Consider the following 26,226-nt stretch of genomic DNA (forward strand, 5'->3'; position numbering starts at 1 on the left):
AGGTCATTAGTGTAGTTGCTGACTAATAAGATTTGGTGGGGGTTGGGGGTCAGGGGGAGGTTTAATTCTATATTTCAGATACTGTCAGCTATTGCAAACACAGTTTTATTCAGGAGAAAGTCAGAATAAAGTTTTACCTAGGCAGACAGCATTCACGGCAAACCAGACACAAAACATGAATGTATTTCTTTTATGAGCCATTACCTTTCTGTGCTTTAAAATATGGTTTTGGGGCACCTGGGTAGCTTAGTTGGTTAAGGGTCCAGCTCTTGGTTTGGGTCAGGTCATGATCTCAGGGTGGTGGGATTGAGCCCCATGCTTGACTATGTGCTCAGCATAGAGTCTGCTGGAGATTGTCTCCCTCTTCCTCCTCTAATATTCCTCCCCCTGCTTGTGCTCTCTCTTTCTCTCTCTTTCTTGCATAAATAAACAAAATCTTTTAAATAAATAAATAAAATAAAATATGCCTTCCATTTCCTCATTTATTTTCTCCACTGCTCTGTTTTAAAGAGAACCAACTGAATCAGGAGGGATTTGGGGACACCAGATTTTTTACTTCTTTGGATAGCACCATCTGCATGAACAGATGGGGAGACATGTCACAGGGCTAGAGGGAGACTCCAAGATCAAAAAAAGAGGAGAGCAATGAAAAAGAAATGCAATGGCAGGGTAGAGCGGATGAGTGCCAGTGGCTGGGAATTCTTTTCTGTCTGACCCGGGTAGTGGTCACTGAGTAATTGTTACCCATGGAATCCCAAAGTCCCCAGAACAGTGATGCTCCGCCTGTGCTGTGGACAGGTTGCTCAGCACTGGGAAGGCGCATACATATCCATTTCTCTACGCTGACAGGAGGAGAGCTCCGGGACTGTCACTTAAAATTCCCCATAGAGGATAGTAGGGTTTGGTTTCCATTAACCCTTCCATGGGGCCTCTGGCCAGCAAAGGGGCTACCTCCATATGCTGGTGGAAGACTCTACACAACACTAGATATATTATTTTAAATACATTCCTCAAATTAACACAAAGCATATACTTTTGCCCATGACATTTTATTTACTTCCATGTTCATTTTTTCCATTCATTTATTGCTCATTTAAACATTCATTTTAATCCACAGTTACTTAGCAGTCATTTTGGGCCAGGCACACTATACTAAGTGCTTTATATACTTTAACTCCAAAAAGTAGGTATTTTTACACAAGAGGAAAGTGAAACCCAAAAATGTTAAAAAAAGTACCTACCGTCACACATCTTGTAAGCACAGAACCTAATATTGGATTCAAGTCTATCTGACTTCTGCAGTTGTAACAGTGACTCTGTATTGTCTGTTTTACCTTTCTGTGAACACATAGGTTATTATAACTGATACAAACTAGTCTTCATATTTAGAGATACATAAATTGGGAATGATTTGCTTTCTTAGCTCTAGCTCCTACATTTTAGAAAAATAAATCTTATAAATTTAAATTCCAGCCACATATTTTGTAGGTAAGAGATTTTTTTCATAGATTATTCAATTTAAAACATCATTCTATATCTATATCTATATATCATTGCATACATGCCATGTCTATAGACCATATGGGCTGATAGAATGTGCAGCATAATTGTTGGCATTGTTGTAAAGTCATGTATCTGTAAAATGATGAGGCACCGGAGGTATGAAAAATTACTGAGTCCTCTGCCTTCCATTATATGGAGTTATTTAAGAAATGTCATTTCTCTCTTTCTCTCTCCCTTCCTTTTTTCGTAAGACAGAGTATGTCTTCCAGTTACCTAAATAATAAATATTAGTCATTGAAAATTTGGAAAGTAAAGTATTTTATTTTATTTTACTATTTTATGAACTATTTATTTGAGAGAAAGAGAGAGAGTGAGAGAGAGAGCACAAGCAGGGTGAGGGGCAGAGGAAGCAGCAGACTCCCTACTGATCAGGGAGCCCAACGTGGGACTCGATCCAAGAACACTGGGATCATGACTTGAGCTGAAGGCAGATGCTTAACTGACTGAATCACCCAGGTGCCCCAAGTAAAGTATTTTTTAAAAGTATCAAATTTTAAAGAAAAAAAATACCTTCAGAGATACCTGTCATTTTCCAGTCAGGTAGTTTCCTTTTGTATTCTTTGAATATGTTTTCACATAAAATTGATTATGTTTTTTGTCCATTTGATGATATTCTTTATTCACTTAATAATGTTCCTTCATTTTTCTGCAGTATGATTTTCGAAGCTACTTAATCTGTCATACTTGTAGGTAATGCTGCATGTTGCCAACCCTGTATTTCAGAATATTTAAGTGGTTTTCAACTACTAACTACAGTCATACCTTGGTTTATTGTGCTTCACAGATACAGACTGGAGGTTTGTAGCCACCCTGCATCAAACAAGCCTACTATTCTCCCCACAGCATTTGCTTACCTCATGTCTCTGTGTCACCTTTTGGTAATTCTCACAGTATTTCAATTTTTTTTCATTATTATTATATTTGTTACAGTGATCTGTGTTCAGTGATCTTTAGTGCTACTATTTTGTTTTGGGTCCTAACAAACTGTACCCTATAAGAGGGTAAACCTAAGTGAAAAATGTTGCATGTCCTCTGACTGCTCCACCATGTGACCATTCCTCTCATCTCTTGCCCTCTCCTCAAGCCTCCATATTTCTTGAGACACAATAGTGTTACTGAGGCCAGTTAATAATCCTACAATGCCCTCTTAGTGTAAGTGAAAGGAAGAGTCACACATCTGTCTCTCACCTTAAATAAAAAACTAGACATGATTTAGCACAGTGAGAAAGGCATGTTAAAAACCTAGGTAGGAGGGAAACTTGGTCTCTTTTGCCAGCTACCCACACTGTGAAAGCAAAGGAACAGTTCTTGAAGGAAATTAAAAGGCTACTCTGGTGAACACATAAATGATAAGAAAGCAAAACAATCTTCTTGCTCATATCTGAACAAATCTGTTTATATCTGAACAGAAGATCACATCAGCCACAACATTGCCAGAAGCCAAAACCTAACTCAGACCAGGCTCTAACTCGCTTCAATATATGAAGGTTACAGGGCATCTGGGTGGCTCAGTCGTTAAGTGTCTGCCTTCGGGTCAGGTCATGATCCCGGGTCCTGGGATCAAGCCCACATCCGGCTCCCTGCTTGGCGGAAAGCCTACTTCTCTGTCTCCCACTCCCCCTACTTGTGTTCCCTTTCTCACTGTATATCTTTCTGTCAAATAAATAAATAAAATCTTAAAAAACATATATATATGAAAGTTGAGAAAGGTGAAGAAGCTGCAGAAGAAAAGTTTGAAATTTGTAGAGGTTGGTTCATGAGGTTTAAGAAGCATTCTGCTTAACGGAAAAGTGCAAGGTGGGACTCCTGGGTGGCTCAGTCAGTTGAGCCACTGCCTTTGGCTCAGGTCATGATCCCAGGGTCCTGGGATTGAGTCCTGCATCAGGCTCCTTGCTTGGTGGGGAGCCTGCTTCTCTCTCTTTCTCTGCCTGCCACTTTACCTGCTTGTGTGCTCTCTCAATCTCTCTCTCTCTGATAAATAAATAAATCCTTAAAAAAAGGTGCAAGGTGAAGCAGCAAGGACTGATGTAGAAGCTGCCACAAGTTATTTAGAAGATCTAGCTAAGCTAACTAATAAAGGTGACTACACTTAGCAACAGATATCCAATGTGGACAAAACAGACTTCCATTGAAAGAAAACAGCTTCTAAGACTTTTGTAGCTAGAGAGGTGAAGTCAATGCCTGGCTTCGAAGCTTCAAAGGATAGGCTGACTCTCCTGTTAGGGGCTAATACAGCTGGTGACTCTAAGTGGAAGCCAATGCTCATTTACCATTTGGAAAATCCAAGGGCCTTTAAGAATTATGCTAACTCCAAGGGCCTTTAAGAATTATGCTAACTCTATTCTGCCTGTGTTCTATAAATGGGGCAGCAAAGCCTAGATGACAGCACTCCTATTTATAGTCCACTGTTGAGAAAAAAAGATTGCTTGGGAAAAAAGATTCCTTTCAAAATATCACTGCTCATTGATAATGCACCTGACCACCCAAGAGCTCTGATGGAGCTGTACAGCATGATTAATGTTTTTTTTTTTTTGCGTGCCCGCTAACACAACATCCGTTCTGAAGCTCATGGATTAAGGAATAATTGTGATTTTCAACTTTTGTTATTTAAGAAATACACTTATTAAGGCCATAAATTTAATAGTTCTCCTAGATTTCATAGATTTCCTAGTTGCCATAGATAGTGATTCCTCTGATGGATCTGGGCAAAGTAAATTGAAAACCTCTGGCAAGGATTCACCATTCTAGATGCCATTAAGAACTTGTGATTCATGGAAATAGGTCAATCTATCAGCATGAACAGGAGTCTGAAAGAAGTGGATTTCAACCCTGGTGGACGGCTGTGGGGCATTCACGACTTAAGCGGAGGAAATAATTGCTGATGTGGTAGAAATAGCAAGAGAACTAGAGTGAAAGTGGAGCCTGAGGAAGGGACTGAATTGCTGCACTCTCATGGGAAAACTTGAATGGATGAGGAGTTGCTTCTCATGGATGAACCAAGAAAGTGTTTCTGAGATGACTTCTGCTCCTGATGAAGATGCTGTGAAGATTGTCAAAGTAACAGCAAAGGATTTAGAACATTATGTCAACTTAGTTGACAGAGCAGGGGTTGAGAGGACTGACACTAAATTTGAATGAAGTTCTACTGTGAGTAAAAAGCTATCAAATGGCACTGCATGCTATAGACAAAGCATTTGTGGGTTTTTGTTGTTGTGTTTTTAAAGATTTTATTCATTTATTTTACAGAGAGAAAGAGAGAAAGAGAGAGAACACAAGCAGGGGGAGAGGCAGGCAGAGAGAGAAGCAAGGTCCTCACTGAGCAGGGAGCCAGATGTAGGACGTGATCCCAGGACCCTGGGATCATGACCTGAGTTGAAGACAGCTGCTTCACCAACTCAGCCACCCAAGTGCTGCACAGAGAAATCATTTGTGAAGGGAAGAGTCAATCAATGTAGCCAACTTCATTGTCTTATTTTAAGAAATTGACACAAGCATCCCCTTCCTTCTCCAACGACCACCCTGATAAGTCAGTAGCCATCAACGTAGAGGAAAGACCTTCCACCAGCAAAAGAATTATAAACTGCTGAAAGCTCGGATAATGGTTATCATTTTTAGCAATAAATTGTTTTAAGGTGTGTACATCATTTTTTAGACATAATGTACTACACGCTTAATAAACTATAATAGATTATAGACTTTATAGACTGTAGTATAAACATAACTTTTATATTACTGGGAAATCAAAAAATTCATTTGAATTAATTTATTGTGATTTTTGCTTTATTGTGGTGGTCTGGAACCAAACTTACATTATCTCTGAGGTATGAATGTATCTTGAAGCCAGTGTCATGGAGTCAAACATCCACTGGGCTTCGGTGCATTACTAACTGGAGAGAATCTGGAAAGATGGGTTCTTAGGGAAACTGGAAAATTCATGTCTTTATTAAAGGGCTTTTAATTCATGTTTTAAAGCTATATGCTAACCAATTGAAATAAGTGGTGATGCACTTCATATGTGCACCCGGCCCAGTTCCTCAGATGGGATAAAACACTCCCAAAATCTTTAGTTAACATTTTGTATTTAATGAACACTATTCCTATAAATGGTATCAGTTCAGTATCTGTGGAAATCAAAGATTACATTAATTATGCTTTAAATATAAAACAGTATTTTCCAGAATGAGAAAAATGATTGAACAATCACCTAAATGAACTAATCTTAGATATTTATTTTTACATAAACCTGAAGATGGAAGTGCTGTATTTCTTACCGCTTTGTGTTTCTTCCTTAAAAAAGCCATTATTAGAGGGGAGCCTGGGTGGCTCAGTTGGTTGGTTGGGAATCTGACTCTTAGTTCTGGCTCAGGTCCTGATCTCAGAGTTGTGGGATTGAGCCCCATGTTGGGCTCTGTGCTCAGTACGGAATCTGCTGGGGATTGTCTCCCTCTCCCTCCCCCCCACTTTGCTCCCCACTCTGCTTGCATGCATGTGCTCTCTCTATCTCTAAGGTAAATAGGCAAAATCTTTAACAAATTCTTTTGAAAAAGCCATTATTAGAGAAAGAAGTTTAAAAATCATGCAGAGGAAATCTAGAAACTACTCTTTATCAAGTGCTTTCCTTACATAGTTTTTGTGGAATATTTTACTGATTGTTAGGACAACATAAAAGGTATACATACTGTGTTTCCAGTGTCACAGAAGCTGCTATTTGATAGTGTATTCCTGTCAATTATGGAAATCAAAGGCATAAATATGAATTTGCCATTCTAGATTTGACATAAATCATATTACTTTTAAAATAAAAAATTCATCATGTTATCCATGTGTTCAAAGCATTAACTGTAGTATTTTTGTGCAATAGTATTTTTAACTACTCCTTTCTTTTTCTTTTTAAAAAAATATTCCTGGGGTGCTTGGGTGGCTCAGTCAGTTAAGCCTCGAACTCTTGGTTTCAGCTCATGTCATAATCTCAGTTTTGTGAGATCAAGTCCCGAATCGGGCTCTGCACTCAGCACAGAGTTGGCTTGGGATTCTCTCCCTCTCCTTCACCTGCTCCACCACCTTCTCTCTCTCAAATAAATTAATAAAATCTTTAAAAAATTCTACTCCCCCTGTGTCTTAAAATAGATTATAATAATGATGATAAGAGCAGTTACCCTCTACCTAACGCTGAGGATTTGCAAGTAATTGCTCTAAGTGCTTCATAGACATTATTTGTTTGATTTCTCATAGCTCTGCTATAAAATGGACATTTTTTTATCCATAAGTTACAGAAAAGCAAACTGTGAGAAGGATTAGTAATATCCCCTGTGTCACAGAGCTGGAAATGCCAGGTCCAGCTTGAAATCCAAGACTGATGCCAAATATTATCCCACCTCTTTTCTAAAAATGCTAGTTCTGTGTTTTGGAGTCACATTTGTAAATACAGAAGTCTGTTCTATTATAAGGCTTGCTTATGGCCCCAACTCATCAATTTTCTTGAAGATTTACAGTAACTCGGCTCATTTCTTTAACTGTGAAAATTGGCTTTAACTCACAACTCTTCTATCTTATAGTATATTATAAAAGCAACTAATCTTAATTTTTTAAAAGATTTTATTTATTTATTTGACAGAGATCACAAGTAAAAGCAACTGATCTTAATAACAATACTATGTGTAACCTATCTTTATTTCTGCTTTAACAATGTCTGATTTTTCACTGATCTAGATTATATTAATGGCAGAGCCGTTTATTAGTAATTTAGTTAGTTGTTATCCTTGCTGAGTTTTAAATTACACTTCCTAGGGAACTTGACTATAAATGCTTACATCAGAACATGCTTTCCTGATTCTTAAATCATCCATGCTTTCCTTGACTTTTTTAAATCAATGTTTGAAAACTAAGTTTTATGACATGATCACTCAAATGTGATAGCATGCCATCAAGTTATTGAGTTCCAGCAACCCTACATGGTAGGCATCATTATTTCCATTTTAAAAACAAGCAAACTAACTTCCTCAAGTGACATTACTGGGAAATGGTAAACACAGGACCATGTGACTCCCCTAGACATGTTCTTTCCTCTCTATTACACTAACACCAAGAAAAGAGAACCAATGCTTAAACTTGTTTTTTTCAACTTTATTTTGACCTTTGTTCATCTGCTACATTGTTTACTTTCAGACTCTAATGAAAAATAATCTAGAACTTAAAGTCATGTATTAGTACAATGGACATTGCACTGAAACTTCCAAATGCCCTCGTTCTGGGCATGTGCTCACATGGTTCCATGCTGACTGGGATAAAGCCTAGCCCCCAGTGAGGGTTAGTTTACCTTTGGATAAAATTACCATTGGTTCAGATCCCAGTGGTGCCTCTAACTCACTCTGTGTCAATTCAGGTGATTCACTTAAGGTCTCAGAGACTTGCTTTCTTCATTTGTAAAATTACAGATTATATCAAGGGATGCCTACTATCTGCCCTCAAGACATATCCAATTCATGGAGGTGTTTTATTTGACCAACACAACATTATAAAAAATTAGGACATCTCATTTTAAAATTTATATTTTCTAATTAGTTATTCAAAAATCCAATGATTGAAAACATTGGGCCTTATTTCCCACATAGCAGCATTCAGCTAGAGCTGAGAAATACTGTGTTGAGACAAGGTATGTTTTCTCCGGTTCACCCCAGTCCTCCCATTCCCAGTTGTCTTACGTTGAGCCTATTCCACATACTGAGGCCATAAACTGGGACCCCTTAGGTGTCTGAGTATGTGACTCCTCAATCAGATTTAAGTATCTCATAATTTTACCACTTTGTTTCAAATTATATTATACCATGTTCTGTAATTTTCAGTGAATAAAAATATAAACCAAGTTGCTTGGAATAAAAGGTCAACCACTACATTCAGCCCTTCAAACAGGTATGAATCTCAACAAATTTGCTTACCATACAAATTTCTCTACCATTTTACCCCTATGTCCTGACTCTGAGCATGTGCTCACCCTGTGCAAAGCTGATGAGAAAATCCTCCTACCTACATTCTGTTTAATAAAATCTTATCTATTCTCTGTCACCTAGCTGATAGCTCATTTTCTCTGCAGTGGATGCTTCAGTTTCCAATCATCTTCCTTACTGGAGAACTTATAATACAAATTATTCATAATTAACACATATGTCTAACAATAATAAATATAAGTAAAAATAAATATAATTATATTTATAGCTAAAGTTTGTAGGTATGCTTATACCATGCTAAACAATTTCTATGTATTGTTTAAGTTTTTATATCCACACTAAGAGGTAGATGCCCTCATGTTGACATGTTATTATTATTATTGAGACTCAAAGAAGTTAAATAATTAATCCAAATTTATATAGTTAATATCCTCTTAGACCACTTTCTTCCTGGATCTTGTATTTGAGCTTTGATTTTAAGGTCTTACGGCCAAAGACCACATCTTAGTAATTTTATAAAATATTTTCTCCAGTTCTTAGCAAGCATCATGCAAAAATGTAGACTCACTATGGATATTAATATTGGTCAATTCTTTATTGTCACTCAAGTATATTATAATTCAGGAGCTTAAATCTTTCTCAAACTCATTTACCAAATTATAATTAACTTGCAAATTTTAGGTTTAGGTTTTTAAATTAATACATACCCAGCTCAAAGTCCTTATACTCTCTTTACTCCCTAATGGTGGGTTAAGAATTGATAGAGAATAGTTTGTTGCATCGTATTTCTCTCAGGAATGGTGTGCATTTGGCAATTATTAGACTATTTTTTTCCTGTCAAGAAAAGACAGTTGAATGAGCTTTGTCGTGGGGGTTGGGATAGGGGAAGACAAGAAATCCATTGAGATAGCAAATATAAAATTGCTTATGTCACAGTGATACATCTTAATCACTTATAGAAATAATTACTCATTAGCAACATTGTAATATTACATAACCACAAATGCCTTAACTAATATGAACACTGAGCATAAAAACTATGACCAACATATAATGTTGCATCCCAGGGCTATAAGGATAGTCTTGAATGATTTTGTTAATAATTACTTGACAGGAATAGATCTTTACCTAGCCCTTGTTGTCATTAAGCATGCCTTGAAATAATTTCAACGTTTATAGGCTGTATTACAACCTTTTAGTTATTTAATTACATTTAGGGAGTCCTCAAGTTATTGTCTGTTTTATTAAGCTAAAATCCATTACAAGCCAACAAAGGTGTGCTGAGGCTGCAAAGAATTGGGGCATTTGCTTCAGTAGCTGAAAATTAAAGATAGATTCTGCTTTAGTGAACCAGAAAGTACAGCCCATCACTGAGACTCTCCTTGTGCCATGGTTAGCCCCCCCGCCTTCATCGCCCTGACAGATGAGCCTATTCTTTACACATCATCTTTAGAAAGGAAAATCTACCATCTACCCTGGGGAGCCATTTCATTATTTTACAGCCCTCATGACCAGCCAAGTCATCTTTCTGTTTAACCTAAATCTTCCACGTCCTTCATGATAGAATTTATGACCATAGCTTCCATTTGGTCCATAGGAGGAAATGTGAACAGCAGATCATCACTCCCTTGAGCCCTCCATATAAATAGAGGCTGTTACTATATCCATCAGTCTACTCTCTCTTCTCCAGCTGGAACAGTAGAACCCATCCAGCCATTTGCTAAACAATTAATTTTCAGGTTTTAATACCCAGTAACATTTACCTGAAGTATGAAGCCATTTTGTCATATTCTTTTTCTTCTTCCTAGAGAGAGAAACAGATAGAGAGACAGAGAGACCAATACAGCATTTAGGCACAACACTGACACTGCAGGCATTCTTTAACGTTGTTGTCCATTCTCTCGTTCTTCCAGTTCTGTTTCCCTCTCCCAGTTTTGGTGAAATGAAATTGTCCATATAAACACAGTGATACACACCTTTTCCCTTATGATAACTTCGGTTATAGGTTTTCATTTTTTACCCCAGAATTGGATGTGCTTATTTTCATGCTTGGTTTTTTGCAACATGCTATAATAATACTTGAGTAATTTCTATTGTAAATTGTTATTTTAATGTGTTTATGTTTTTTTAAGCCTTTTCTGTTTCTTTAAAAGCCTCCTTTAGGGGTGCCTGGATGGCTCAGGGGGTTAAAGCCTCTGCCTTCAGCTCAGGTCATGATCCCAAGGTCCTGGGATATAGCCCCGCACCCAGCTCTCTCATAGAGGGGAGCCTGCTTCCTCCTCTCTCTTTCTCTCCCTGCCTACCTCTTCACTTACTTGTGATCTCTCTCTCTGTCAAATAAATAAATAAAATCTTTAAAAAAAATTAAAAAATAAAAGGCTCCTTTAAAGTGGTCCCATTTTAAAAATTATGAACCACTTCATTCTGCTTTACCTGTTTATTTTGTCAACTAAACTTCTTAAGAAAGTGGGCCATCATTTGGGTATAAGGTGATTTTTTTTTTCTTTTCCTCTATGTCTTCAAACAACTCTGCATTATGGATGTGTTTTGATAGGAATTTTTCAAATACACCTTTTTCCAATATAGCCTCTAATTTTTTTTAATTTTTTATTAGTTTTTAAAGATTTTATTTATTTATTTGACAGAGAGAGATCACAAGTAGGCAGAGAGGCAGCCAGAGAGAGAGAGAGAGAGGGAAGCAGGCTCTCTGCTGAGCAGAGAGCCCGATGCAGGACTCGATCCCAGGACCCTGAGATCATGACCTGAGCCGAAGGCAGCAGCCTCACCCACTGAGCCACCCAGGTGCCCTCTAATTTTTTTTTAATTTAAAGATTTTATTTATTTGAGAGAGAGACAGAGAAGGCTGCAGGCACCTCATCAGGGGGTGGAGGGGCAGAGGGAAAGACAAGCAGTCTCCTCCCTGAGCAAGGAGCCTGATGCGGGGCTGGGTCCCTGGACCCTGAGATCATGACCTGAGGTGAAGTGAGAAGCTTAACTAACTGAACCACCAAGGCACACTTTTTTTTTTTTTAAGATTTTATTTATTTATTTGACAGACAGAGAGCACAAGTAGGCAGAGAGGCAGGCAGAGAGAGAGGGGCAAACAGACTCCCTGCTGAGCAGAGAGCCTGATGTGGGGCTTGATCCCAGGACCCTGGGATTATGACCTGAGCCGAAGGCAGGAGCTTTAACCACTGAGCCACCCAGGTGCCCCCACACCTTTTTTGTTTTGTTTTAATCAGTCTTTACTTGTGTGGGGCTCTCTGAATTTCAGTTTTTAGTTGCTGTGAACTGCTTTTGTCACCCCCCACAATCACTTCAAAACTCCGTCCTAAGTAACTAAACACCTCTGGATAAATAAAATGATTTCCATTAGTCAAAAGAAAGTTAGTCTTAATTGCTTTTTGGTGAGATTTTCAGGATCATGTTTCTGTAGAATTCTGAATAAATAATTTTCCAGATTCAGAAGGACCTTTTGCATTGTAGAAGTTCCTTCTCATATGCTGGCTCAAGGAAACACAGCAAAACACAGAATCAAGACCTGAGCTCAAGACTCCTTGGTCATTTCCAAAGTGCTTATTCTTGATCTCTGTGTTCATGTGTACGAGAGTTTTATACCATCAGTTTACCAGCTGCTGTGTTCTCCATGCCTTATAATGATGTATCATGCAAGGATGAATATCCTTGTACATGCTTCTTTGTCCTCTTCTATGTTTTCCTCAATAAATTTCCAAAAAGCAAAACTACTGGCCAGTATGTGAAAGGTTCTGATAACCAAACTGCCCTTTATAAAGTTTGAATCAATTTACATTTTTATCAGCAATTTGAGAATTCTACTTTATCCATATTTTTACCACTTATGACATTAAAAAAATGACAATTTGCTAGTCAAAAAATAATAGCCCATTCTTTCCATGAAAAATCTTAAATATGTCTTCAGTGCATACAGTATATCAGTAACAATTCCCAATGGATTTAAGAATTACTATAAAATTTGAAACTGTGAAACAGAAATGTAGAAAAAAATCTTTATCTCATCCTAGGATGGAGAGGGACTGTCTAGACATAAGCAATTTAAGAAACAAGAATGTAAATGATTTATAGCTTTGATGACAAAATAACATCAAAAACTTTAGTGAATCACTAAGTAAAATAAAAACACTCCCTATACAAAATACTGCAAAGTATATAGAAAAACAATTTATAGTTAAAGAAATTGAAAATTCTGTTAAGTATAGAAAAACTTTCTGGTAATCATAGCTTTTCAAAGATGGAATAGGGTCTTTTCAGAAAGAGTGAATTCCAAGTCACTGGAGATGTTCAAGTTAGAACAATAATTATAGCGGTCTAATGAAAGAAATTCACTCATCAGAAAGCTATTTGTATATCTGTACATCATTTAATCATCCTTTCTACCTTGAGAATTTATAATCAAATGATGACATTTCTGCCAACATTTTAATGGCATAGGAAATTTATTGAAGCACCTATATTTGACACAATTAACATTCTGACCAACATTTCCAACCCATGGAATCTAAGTATCCTGAACATTATCAAACATTCACAATACAGAACAAATGTTGCTGCAAATAGAGTAAATGAGTAATAATGAATAGTCTTGGTCAAGACTAAAGCAGACAGGAAAAATTACCTTAACATTTTTCAGAGTAAAGCAACCATTAATTCATCAGAAAAATGGTGAAACAACAGAAAATATAAGACAACAAAACCCAACTACATTTCCGCTATTTATTTTAGTATATGTTTAGCCATTTAATTGTGTACCAGTATACCTCCTTAAGAAAATATGAGATTGTACTTAACTGTTTTCTAATTTTTTTTTGCCTCTGAAAAAAATCAAGAGCACTTTTCTATGTCCACATTCTTCTCAAAGTGCTTTTTATTGCATCATATTACTAAATCAAAATGCATTTAATTATTCTTATGTTATTATTTATAGGTATAAAATGTTTCTATTTTTTTCCAGTTTAAAGTCATACTTAACATCTTTGTATATAGTTTTACATGATTTCATTTTCGATTAATTTCTTAAAGTGGAATTTCAAGAAAAAAGGCTGCTTATTTTGGGGGTTTTGATTAGTGTTATCAAATTACCACCCAGAAAGTTTGTACTGATTTACATTGTGTTCTACCACCAGCATAAGATTCCCTGCAGAATCTATAAAACTGAATATTATAATTCCTTTACATTTTTGCTGATTAGATAAGCAATAATAATCATGGCTTAATCTGTATTTCTACAAATGTGTGGTTTCTAATGGTGTCAAGCATTGTTTCCACACATCTGGTGCCTATTTTATGTAAAAAACTTAACTCTTAAATAGAAAAACTGTCATTTAGTTGGAAATCTTTACCATTGGAGATCAGAGTGGCAGAACAGCCAGAGACCACAGTGTTTCTGGATTTTATTGGAATTGGAAGTACAAGGTGAATTGCCAGTATGTGACAGGAGGTAGATTTTTGTAATTCGTTTTTCATGTTTGAAACATAACAGCAGTTATGTTACTGTTATTGCAGTAAAGCCTATTTTACTTTACTGGTTAAGGTTTTCACAGTTGCAACTATGTACTGCAGGGAAAATATGTTGTGATGGTACGTTAAAAGCTGGATCTACTACAAAAAAGTGTTTCTCTGAGCTTTTCATATGGTATGTCTTTTCCTCAGATGTTGAATACCAGTTGCTTAAGGAAGGAGGTGTGTGTGTTTGTGTGTGTGTGTGTGTGTGTGTGTGTGTGTGTGTTGCAGTGGTGGGGAGGGAAAAGGTTTAAAGGCCCTGTCAGGCTCATATAGGTACTCTGATGGCAATATTCCCTTCAGAACTTCCATGCCATTAGGCCTGGATCCTGTGCTGACACTTTTTGCGTCCAGTCCTGCCTCTTCTCCTCTTCTCCCTTTCTTTCATAGGTGATGATGCTTGATAAGTCTCCTTTAGGGTCTACTGGAAAACCAAACTTCAGATAGACCCTGGGTCTCCTAGGGAGACAGAAAGTAATGAACAAACAAATGCATACACAGGATAATTTCAGATAATGACAAGTATAATGAAATAAAGAAGTAAAATGAAATATGACAGTGGCCAATGGGTTGGGGAGTTAGGGCTGCTTTAGCTAAGGTGGAGGGAGAATGCTTCCTAGGTGTGATGAACTGAGACTGTAGTCATAGAAGGGGGGAAGTTCATTTAAGGTAGAGGGAAGCTTCTTTCCCTCATCCCTAAAATCCCTAGACAAAGGACCCAGGAATGAAATGTTTCTAATTTTTTTGACAGTCTAACTCAAAAAACCTCAGATTTTAAGTACATTTCTACAATATAGTTTGTCAGTCAAGGGCCCAACAGGAAACAGAGAATACTCTAAAAATGGGATAATTTGAAGACAATGTATTAAAAGAGAAATTTATAAAAAGAACAGTGCTCTCCCATCCCCAACATAGGATCATCAGATTTCCCATCCATTCCCTGGCATGCCAGACATAAAGAGGGAGAATAAGGCAGGGGCAGGGGAACCTGGACACAAGTTCCACAGGAATGGAGCCAAGGAGTGAGTTCCCCTGGTCTCACTCTCCTTCCTCCTCTAAACTCCTGGTCTGCTCCCCAGGGGCCAAATCCAACCTGAAGCCAGATAATCAGGGAGACAGTTTATGAAATCCAAACATTCTAGTCTGTAAGGCCACAAAATCTGGTGATGAAGGGTGGAGGGTGGAGCTGGAGAGGCAAAGGAAGACATCCAGCATATGTAGTTTATATTATAAAGTAGTACTGGAAGGGTTTGGAAGAAATGGCAATAGACCCAAGTGAGGTTGTAACCCCGGCCTGACATTGGCTAGCTATAAGTCAGCATCTGTGAACTACTTGCTTTCTTGAAACAAATAAACAAATAAAAGACTAGAATAAAACTGATTAATTTATTCTGAAATGGTATGATTCTCGATGTGTTAAAAATCAAAATTAAACATTTTAAATGTATTTGGATGAATGCAACAAAAAGTTTCTGGCATACATGGATATTGTTTTAAATTTCAAAAACAAAACAAAATCACTGTTGAGATCATCTGAGTCCCAGCTCTATGTCTTTCCAGTTGGTAAGTGGCTCTAGTTCAGTTAAATCCCTTACATTGATCTGAAATCAAATTTTAGTGGTAAGGTTATGAGTCAAAAAATAGAAGGATCACTTTCTCAGGGACTCAGACTTCCTTTAAGACATAATTTAGAAAGAAGGGAGCATATTCTCGTTGCTGAAATAGCCACAATTTGCAGATGAGACCATCGAGAATGTAATGTGGGAAATCTTGGTAAACAAGCAACTGACTGCCGAAGAATAAAGGCTTAGATTGTATGTCCATATTGATTAATATTTTTGATTGAGTGGGATTTATATACTTGCAAAGTGAGATTCTGTTTGGATTCTACAGGCATGTTATTTTAAGGAAATGTCTTTGATAATAGCACCAGGATTTGTAGCAGAAACCTGTGTAAAATGGTCACAGTATCTTTACAGAGGATAAGATTCCAGAAAAGCAAAGAGTCACAGAAGGCCAAACAGCTGCAGAACAGTACAAATAGCTCTAATCTCAAATGCACGATTTATCAAATGGGAACATGATTGCTAGCAATCTTACTTTTTTTGGTGATTACAAAGTTGAGTGTACTAGCGCATGTGACTCTATATGAGGACTTGTAAAGAGCTTTTAAAAACAATTATGCATGAGTGTTGGAGATTTTAATTTAAACAGGACTCTGTGGAGGTAAATCAAGAGCATAGGCTGGAAGAAAAATACTGAGGGAGACCTTCAATCAGGGGAGAATATTAAGTGGGACTCCTTGGGGAGAGGCCTATTTTTGCTTGTCTGGGGTAGGCTAATCTACATAATTGACTAAAACAGAATGAACAGCTGTGAAATACAGCATTTGAATGTGTGGGTAAAACACAATTACAAAATATACAGGGTCACAGAACATGCAATGTATTTTCATAGGATTACAGAATTTCCAAGCTCATTTGCGATTTCAGAAATCGGCCAGTTCCCCGGAGAAGCTATGACTTTATCAAGGTCAACTAGCTAGTTAGTTATAGTACGGTAGCTAAGTATCTGGGCTGTGGAGTCAAACATCCTAGATTTAAATAGAAACTCCACTACTCACTCTGAGACTGTTAGAGAAAAACACTCTACCTTTCTGTGCCTCAATTTTCTTATCTATAAAGTGGGAAAAATAGGACACTGGTATTACATGAGATGATACATGTAAGCAATACTAGATGATGTCTAGAATGCAGTAAGTTATCAGTTAATATGAGGTATGTTTATTACTACCAAGAATGCAAAGCTGAAGTTATTTAAGTCTTGTATCATTGCTTTACCTACTCTATAAAATGCAAGAGCATATCACAAGAAGAATATATGTGAGAAATTAGTTTCTCAGCTAAAGTGGTTGTGAGACCCAAAATAATATCACGTCTGCTTGGAGGTACAGAAGCAAATCTTTTCAAGTACATTTTGGGGAAATGACTCAGATGAGCTCTTTAGAACTTTTCAAAATTTCAGTTTGTACTCTCGTGCTTAAATTCAGCATATTGGTCTTCCCCCACCCCCACCTGAAGTCTTTAATTAAACAACCAGAAAAAATATATATAAACATATTTTTTGATCATTGGTTGTTTTTAACATTGTAATTTTTCTCTAGTAATGATGTCTACTCATGTTATAAGATTCCCTAATCCTTTGTAATCAGACGAAGTTGGGCTTTTAAGTAAATGTACATTTCAAATAAAATAAAAGCATGCTATGAATTGGAAAACACGTTTTGAATATAGTTGGAGATGGACATCTGTTTTCTTAAAAAATACAAAGATATTAAAAAAAGACTTTTGTGTGCATAGAATAATTGGGTGGTTATCTAGATAAAGAAATCAAAGTAGAAGTTCACAGTCACTGTCTTATTATCTCTGGTTGAAATCCTGACAAACTTCTCACCTGTTAAGGTACTTGCTTGACCATATATTCTAGTGCTGGTAGCTCATCTTGAAGAGTCTGTTGTGGGGCATCTGGGTGGTGTAGTTTGTTAAGTGTGTGACTCTTGGTTGGAGCTCAGGTCATGATCTTAGGATTGTGAAACTGAACCCTGCTTTGGGCTCCATGTTCAGCATGGAGTCTGCTTAAGACTCACTCTCCCTTTCCCTCTATTTCTCCTCCTCACTCTCCCTCTCCCCCTTCTTAAATAAATAAATAAATCTTAAAAAAATAAAAGAGTCTGTTGAAAGGGCCAAAAACATGTCACATTGACTATTATTTTGAGTTATCTCTTATTGGCTGAGAGGTGAAGACATTTATTATTACTTAATAACTGTATTTGATCATAATTCAATCTCGGAATTCTATGTAGTATCATTAAGTTTCAAGCAATGACACCGTAAAATATTTGTTATGGCTTTGTGCAAAATGCTGACAAAGCTATTGAATTTCCTGATTTTATAGGTGCCTTTACTGACTGTTTTAGGGCATGTTACATATATAATTTTATTGTACCCTGTCAGTATTTTATGGTTGACAGGGCCCAATGGCTAAGGAATATAAAATTTCTCCAAAGATCTGGCCTTTGGAATAGGCCAGTCAGAATATTGACATTCCCCAAAGGTGGCTTTCATCATGCAATAGTATTCAACCCCAAAAAGGCATATTTCCACAGGTAACTAGAGAAAATTTGTGGCATGTATATGAGGTAAATTCTGAAAGCATCATTGACTGCTTCCCGTGATTAAAGACAAAGCTATCTCTACATAGTGGTCTTAAAATTTAATCAGAATACCTGCATTATGAGTTACTTGCTTCACTTCAAAGACTCCTAGTACTAGTGTTGAGTAATTTAAGGCCCCTTAATGATGTTTATCAGGATTGAGAAAGGCATGTTTATGAAAACCCATTAATTATATTTGTTGTATTGACTTATTTTTAGAGAAACTTAGCACCGCTATAAATCATAAAGTTCCAAAGAATAGATTTTGATGTTGATCATTAAGCTTTTCTAAATAAGATTCATTTATGAGTAGCTTCTTCTATAAATCTGTTCTTTTAGATTTTTTTTACATAATTTAAATGAGGCACTTAATATAGAGAATTGTTTCAAAATTCTCAGTTTGAAAATGCTTATGACCATTGCTTTCTTTTTTTCTTCTCTTTATTTTATTATTATTATGACTATTTTAATCTTGGGTTAATGATACACACTAGGGACATGCCAAAGTGCTTAAATACAAATAAGACAAAAACAGATGTAGTTCCTGATCTGACACATCATGTGGTAAAGATGCAGGTTTGTTACACATGTCTGTAGCTTGTATTAAAATCTGTTGAATGTAGTTCTATCTACATATATGGCATACTTTTTGCAGAGTTATATGTTTGGATATTATTTACATCATATTTTATAGTTCCGCTTTACTTTTAATATAGGTATATGAGTATTCGTTACCTCTTCATGTATATAAACATATACATATGCTTATTTCCACATACCAGCCACTGATCAAATGACTTATCTCTGTATCTTCTCATTAGCAGGTGGTCATAACAAAAGTTACAGGACATTTTATGAGTTACAGATCTCTTCTTGCTTTTATCATCTCACAACCAGTTAGGATGACAAGTTTTTATTTCAAGTGTTCAGGAGCATCCAAGTATGGCAGGATCTGAGTGACTCATCCCAGCTCACTCATTCTGGTCTGTATGAACAGGACTCCAAGTGGAATACTTTGTCTACAGAGTTTCTGCTTTAACCCAATAGGAGACACAAATGCCTTATAAACATAGACTAGAAAAATACTTCTGTGTATTTTTTTTCTGTTTTATAAAGCATGACATTAAAAAAATTAAAACACTGGTGTAAATATAAATGTTGCGACTAAAACATTTTCATCTATTTTATTTTTTAACTATGGATAGAAACTCATTTCTTCTGCAATAGTATTAGTCAACTTATTTTTCTTGTTCACAGCACTCGTGTTTACAGCATCAGTTCACAGGTGTTAGTTGCCATGAATATGTATCCACAAAAAGTGTAAACCACAACCTATATACCGAAAGCTTCACCCCCAATTACACAGTTGAGCATCTGCTTATGGCTCTTGCTTATTTTGTTTTATCATATGTGTGCCCTTGTACCTTTAATGTCCTTTGTGATCATTCTGTCGGATGAAGTTGATTTTCTCTAGTTTCTCAAGATAGGGATTTTTTCTGCTATCTTACAAAAGTAGCATGGAAGTTTTGGTATGACTATCATACACATAATTTTATTTTCTTTAAAAATCTCTCTTCTACATAATGCAGGTTTCTGTATGTTAGTAGCAATCATCCTGTAACTACATGTAGGGGGGTGGGGAGAGGGAGAGGGAGAGAAAGAAAGAAAGAAAAAGACCAGTGAGAAAATCAGTCAGATATTTTATAGCCAAAATAAGTTGTCATTTTTAAGCCCCTGGTAAATAATTAAATGTTATATAATTAATAGTTAAATGTGAATGTTAGTTTTTATATAATTTCTAGAATTTGTAAAATATAAGTATTTGGTAAGTCCCATTAAAAGTAGAAACAGGGGCGCCACTATGGCTCAGTCAGTGAAGTAACTGCCTTTGGCTCGGGTCATGAGCCTGCTTCTCCCTCTCCCTCTCCCTCTGCCTGCCACTGTGCCTACTTGTGCTCTCTCTCTCTGTGGCAAGTCAATAAATCAAATCTTAAAAAAAAAAAAAAGAAAGCAGAAACAATCAGCTTGATGATAAGATAAACTCTAGTACTATATACACAATGTTAATCAAATGGATTAAAATATATTTACTGTTAAAAATATAAGAAGAATCCCTAAAACTTAAGGCACATTATAAGTTGGAAAAAAGAAGAGAAATTATGCAATAAGATAGTCCTCCAAACAAAAGATTTATAATCAATAAAACGAACTGCTTGCTTCTTTATAATTTTTTCTTATCCAGAAGATGTTATTGATTGCCTTACAATAAATAGAACAAAGCCTGTGCCCCTGAACAGCTTACATTTTCTTGAGAGAAAAGGTACTTAAAAAAAAAAATCGAAGAAAGAAACTGAAGGTTTTACTTCTTAATCCCCATCTCCCATCCCCCGCATCCCTCCCCTTTGGCAATCATCAGTTTGTTTCTCTCTCTTTCTTGTTGTTTGTTTGTTAAATTGCTTTGTTTATTATATTCCACATAGAAGTGAAATCATATGGTATTTGTCTTTCTCTCTCTGGCTTATTTTACTTAGCATAGTGTTCTCTAGGTCCATTCATGTTGTCATGAATGACAAGATTTCATTCCTTTCTTATGGCTGAGTAATGGTTAATTCATTATGGTATATACCTGAAACTAATTTAAATTTTTAAAAGTGAAAAAAAAAAGCAAGATAATTTCAGATTGTGATACTTGTCTGAAGGCAATAAACAGGTAAGATGCAACGTTAGTTAAGGCAACTACTTTGGGTGGGCTGTTTGGGAAAAGCCTCTCTCAGAGGAGGTGATTTTTGACCTGAAGGATCAGAAGAGAAGGCTTGTGAAGATCAGGAAGACACATGTTCTAGGTAGAAAGGAAAAATGTGAATACTGGAAGAAAAAATATAAACTAACAAATCATTTAGGACTACATGCTTTTTGACTCATTTTAGTAGGTCTTCAATAAAAGATTACTGAAAAATTTTGATAGAGGAATATAAAGACATTAAAGGGACATATTCGTATCTCTCTGATAAAATAATAAAGGTGTCAGGTGTTCTAAATAAGTCACTCTTCCAGCCCCATAGGAGGATGTTTTCTAACAGGTCATGAGAATATCAGATTACTCAGCACAGAGCAAATCAGGCAATATATGAAAGGTTGATTGTGTGTTGTATTAAAGCAGTTGCAAAATACCATACTATGCATTAGAAATGTCAAAAATGATGAGTCAAAGCCAAGATTTAATGAAGATCAGATTTGAGGGAGAAGGAAACAACTGTGAGTGGAAGAGGAATTACCCATGTTGATATTCTTAATCACCTGTGATGCCAGAAAATAAAGAGCCCAGGGACCATCCCTCCCTACACCAAGACATTCTGAATCATGGAAACTGCCCGTTTAACAAACACTCCCTGGTGACTTTGGTACAACAGGTAGTACACTACACTCTGGGAAAAAACTGATTTAGTTCCGTCTTTCTTTCTTTCTTTTTTAAATAAATCAGCCCGAGGCTTATAAAGGAAAATGGTTATTCAAAGCTGTTACACCATTTTTTTTTGCTAGAACTTTGGCTAAATCTGTCCCCTAGAGGCCCAGTTCTACCGTATTTGATATTAGATTTAATTTTTCTAACTCCAGCCATGGACAAGCTAACAGTATATATTGTTACTATTTCTCTTCTAGAATTACAACCACAGCTGCTTGCATGATGGACTTAAGGCGGTACCCACTGGATGAACAAAACTGCACCTTGGAAATTGAAAGCTGTAAGTTTTTCTTAGAATGCAGTTAGACTGAAGACTGCTTTAAGATTATTCTTGTTCATGTCCAGACCACAGGTCCTACAAAGGTCTTGCTACCATAGTAAATCTGGTGGATGGAGGTACAGTATCTTTTCTCAGTGATGTGCCAACCTCTTAGTCTCATCTCTAAATCCCAGGGAGAGATATATAAGGGAAGACATAATTTAGCAATAAAAGGAAGACCCTAAGACCTCAGAAGGAGACCAAGTGCTATTCCAGGCATTTAAAGAATGGAATTAGTGCACAGGGCCACAGTAGGGTTGAGAAAATAAGTGGTGATGGTAGGCTAAGACAGGAAATCCCAATTGTTTTTGCCTTTCATAAACGTTATCTCTTTGCAATTGCAAAATCAATGTGGTCTCTGGAGTCTCTAGTCAAAACATTCCAGAGTGTGGATTGGTGGAATGGTTTTTATTCTGAGGGACGATTTTCAGTGTCTAAAATTTATTTTATATTCTTGCCGAAGGCCATATGATGAACAAGATTGGTGTATATGTGCATGTTTATTTTCTTTCCTGTGCTGACCTGTTTTGCAGTGTTGTTGCTTTTCTGGGCCACAGTTTCAGGGTGATTCTTTTTTTTTTTTTAATTTTAATTTAATTTTTTTTCAGTGTTCCAGAATTCATTGTTTATGCACCACACCCAGTGCTACGTTCGATACGTGCCCTCCATAATACCCACCACCAGGGTCACCACCCCCACCACTCCCTAAAACCCTCAGTTTCACCTACCCTATTGGGTGAGCAAAAACATTGATTTATTTCATAACCTGTCCCTGTCTCCTTTTTGGAGATCACACTCAGAGGTCATTTGAGATAAAATGGGATTTTGAATCTCTTTTTGTCAGTTCTTTGCAATGTTTTTGTACCTCATCCCATGAAACAATTGGAAGCTGATGATTTTATATCCAGCATTCTAGATAATGAGTAACTTGACTGCTGTGCAGATAGGATATCTCAGCTGTTATGAGGAACTCTAGCTGTGACAAGGAGTCCAACTCTAAGTTATTGCTCTGAGAGGAAATACAAGCATTTATGGCACATTGCTGGTATTTTGTCCATTTAACAAAAAAAAACTTGCAGAGATAATTACATTTACATGCATTTTTAAGAACTTGATTTCATATTTGTTACTAAATCATCATTATTTTCACATTTGATCTTTGCAATAAGGAACTATTGAATGAAATTGGCCTGTAGGATTTTGATGATTATTTTTATGTAAGTATTTTTGGGATAACTTTGCATTTTCATAACTTATGATGCAATTTAAGAGTAGAATGTTCTTCAAAGTCCAAATTCTTTGGTTGTTTCAAATTGTTGGTGTAAGGATGTGTGTGTGTGTGTTTTTTTTAAGTAGATTGCCATGTACTAATATTAAATTTTTATGGTAAGATAATTTTTCATAATGGAATTTGAATGGAATTTTAAATAATCATAATTTTGCACATAGTTAAAGCACTTGCACTGTTGTTATTTCATTTGAGCTGTTTGCAACCCCCTCAGGTAAGTAAAAGAACTTTTTATTTTAAAGAACTGATTCCTAAGGGCACAGGCAACACCTAGGTATTTTAAAGTAATTAAATTATAATTCTGATATGAATCTTTTAAAATTAACATGATAATTCCTCAGACTTTTAGAAACTTTAAATTTTAATAAATTTAATTTTATTAAATTTTAATAAAATTTTATATTTCTTATTTCAATTCAGTTATCCTTCTAACAACATTTTTCCCCAGCTTTACTGAAATATAATTGATATATATAACATTGTGTAAGTTTAAGATGTATAATGCCATAATTTATATTTGGTGAAATGATTGCCACTATAGGGTTACTTAACACATACATTATCTCACACAATTACCCTGTGTGTGTTTGTGTGTATGTGTTGAGAAATATCTACTCTCTCAGCAACTTCCAAGTATGAAATACGTAGTTGTTAAGTATAATCACTATTCTGTAGATACCCAAACCTTATTCATCTTTTAACTGAACACTTGTAACCTTTTAACCACCTTCAGCCATCTCCCCCAGCATCCACCAAGTTACCCCTTGTTTCTATGACCTAGTATTTATTTTTAGATTCCATATATAAATAACATCATATACTATTGGTCTTTCTCTAACTTATTTCACTTAGTATAATTACCTCAAGTTTTGAGGTGCCTGGGTGGCTCAGTCGGTTGAGCCCGACTCTTGGTTTAGGCTCAGATCATGATCCCAGGGTTCTGGGATGGAGCCCTCCATCGGGCTTCATGCTGAGCACAGAGTCTGCTTGAGATTCTCTCTCTTCCTCGCCTTCTGCCCTTCCCCCCACAAATAAATAAATAAATCTTTAAAAATACCCACTTAAGTTTTATCTAGTTGTCGCAAATGACAAGATTTCCTTTATGACTGAATATTCCATTGTATGCATAGATCACATTTTTAAAAACCTGTTCATCAGTAGACACTTAGGTCATCTCTATGTCTTGGCTATTATAAATAATTCTGCAATGAACATGGAAGAGAAGATATCGCTTCGATATAGAGATTTCATTTCCTTCATCTATTTACCAAGAAGAAGGATTGCTGGTTGATAGATAGTTCTACTTTCAATTTTTTGAGAAAATTCCATCCTGTTTTCCATGGGGTCTGTACCATTTACATCCTCACAATCTGAGCACGAGCTTCCCTCGTGCCCTCTTCCTCTCCTCTTCACCTCTCGCTAACACTTGTTCTCTTGTCTTTTTGATAATAGACATTCTAAAAAGTGTGAAGTAATACCTGATTATGGTTTTGATTTGTATTTTCCTGATACAAATTCTTTTGCAAGTATATATCCGGTTTCCCCAACACCATTTGCTGAAGAAATTTTTTTTTTTTTTCCCATTGAGTATTCTTGGCTTCCTTGTCAAGGATGAACTGACCATAGCTCATCATGACCAAACTCTCATGAGCTGAAAGTTTATTTCTGTTCCATTGGTCTATGTGACTGTTTTTATGCCAATACTGTACCGTTTTAATCATTATAGCTTTGCAGTATAGTTTGAAATCAGGAAGTGTGATGCCTCCAGCTTTATTATTCTTGTTTAAGATTGCTTTAACTATTCTAAGTCTTTTGTGGTCCCATACAAATATTAGGATTATTTGTGGCTTTATTCCTGTAAAAATACATTGGAATTTAGATAGAGAATGCGTTAAATCTATGGGTGGCTTTGGGTAATATACACATGTAAATAATATTAATTCTTCAGATATGTGAACTTAAGCTATTGCTATTTATTTATGTCTTCAGTTTCTCTCATCAATGTCTTATACTTTTCATTGTACAGATCTCTTACCTTCTCATTTAAATTTACTCATAACTATTTTATTGTTTTTGATACTATCATAAATGGGATTGTTTCCTTTATTTTGTTTTTAGAGTTCATGGTTTGTATATAGAAATGCAACTGATTTTTGTATGTTTATTTTGTATCCTGCATCTTTACTGAATTTGTTTATTAGTTCTAGCAGATTTTTAACTGTCTTCCAGGGTTTTCTATACATAAGATCATGTTATCTGCAAACAAAAAAATTTACTTCTTTCTTACCAATTTGGATATCTTCTATTTCTTTTTCTTGCCTGATTTTTCTGTCTAGGACTTTCGGTACTATGCTGAACAGGAGCACTGAGAGTGGGTACCCTTGTCTTGTTCCTGATCTTAGAGGAAATACTTTTAATCATTAACCATTGAGTATGATGTTAGCTATGGATTTGTCATATATAGCCTTTATTATGTTGAAGTACAGTCCTTATATACCAAATTTGTCAAGAATTCCTATCATGAAAGGGTGTTAGATTTTCTCAAATGCTTTTTCTACATCTATTGAGATGATTTTTATCTTTCATTTTATTAATTTGATGTGTCACATTTATTGATCTATATATAGTGAACCATCCCTACATCCCAGGGACAAATCCCACTTGCTCATGGTATATCATTTTTTTTTTTGTAATGTGATGTTGAATTTGTTTTGCTAGTATTTTGTTGAGAATTCTGTATCTATATGTAACAGGGATATCAGTCTGTAATTTTCTTGGAGTATTCTTATCTGACTTTGGCGTCTGGGTAGTCCAGACCTTGTAAAATGAGTTTGAGAACATTCCTTTCTCTTCAACTTTTTAGAAAAGTCTGAGAAGGACTGATATTAATTGTTATTT

General features: G+C 36.0%; 1 protein-coding gene across 3 annotated transcripts in view; it reads left to right on the forward strand.

Moving 5' to 3' along the window:
* Nucleotides 1-26,226, forward strand: part of GABRB2 (gamma-aminobutyric acid type A receptor subunit beta2) — a 238,042-nt gene that overhangs the window by 96,941 nt on the left and 114,875 nt on the right. For all 3 annotated transcript variants that reach the window (XM_013064899.2, XM_004737681.3, XM_004737679.3), the window contains exon 6: nt 21,919-22,001. In XM_013064899.2, the coding sequence (XP_012920353.1) occupies nt 21,919-22,001 (83 nt within the window). The remainder of the gene's footprint in view (nt 1-21,918; nt 22,002-26,226) is intronic.

Source organism: Mustela putorius, unplaced genomic scaffold (genome assembly GCF_011764305.1).
Source record: "Mustela putorius furo isolate JIRA1106 unplaced genomic scaffold, ASM1176430v1.1 tig00000145_pilon_pilon_pilon, whole genome shotgun sequence".
Lineage (NCBI taxonomy): Eukaryota > Metazoa > Chordata > Mammalia > Carnivora > Mustelidae > Mustela > Mustela putorius.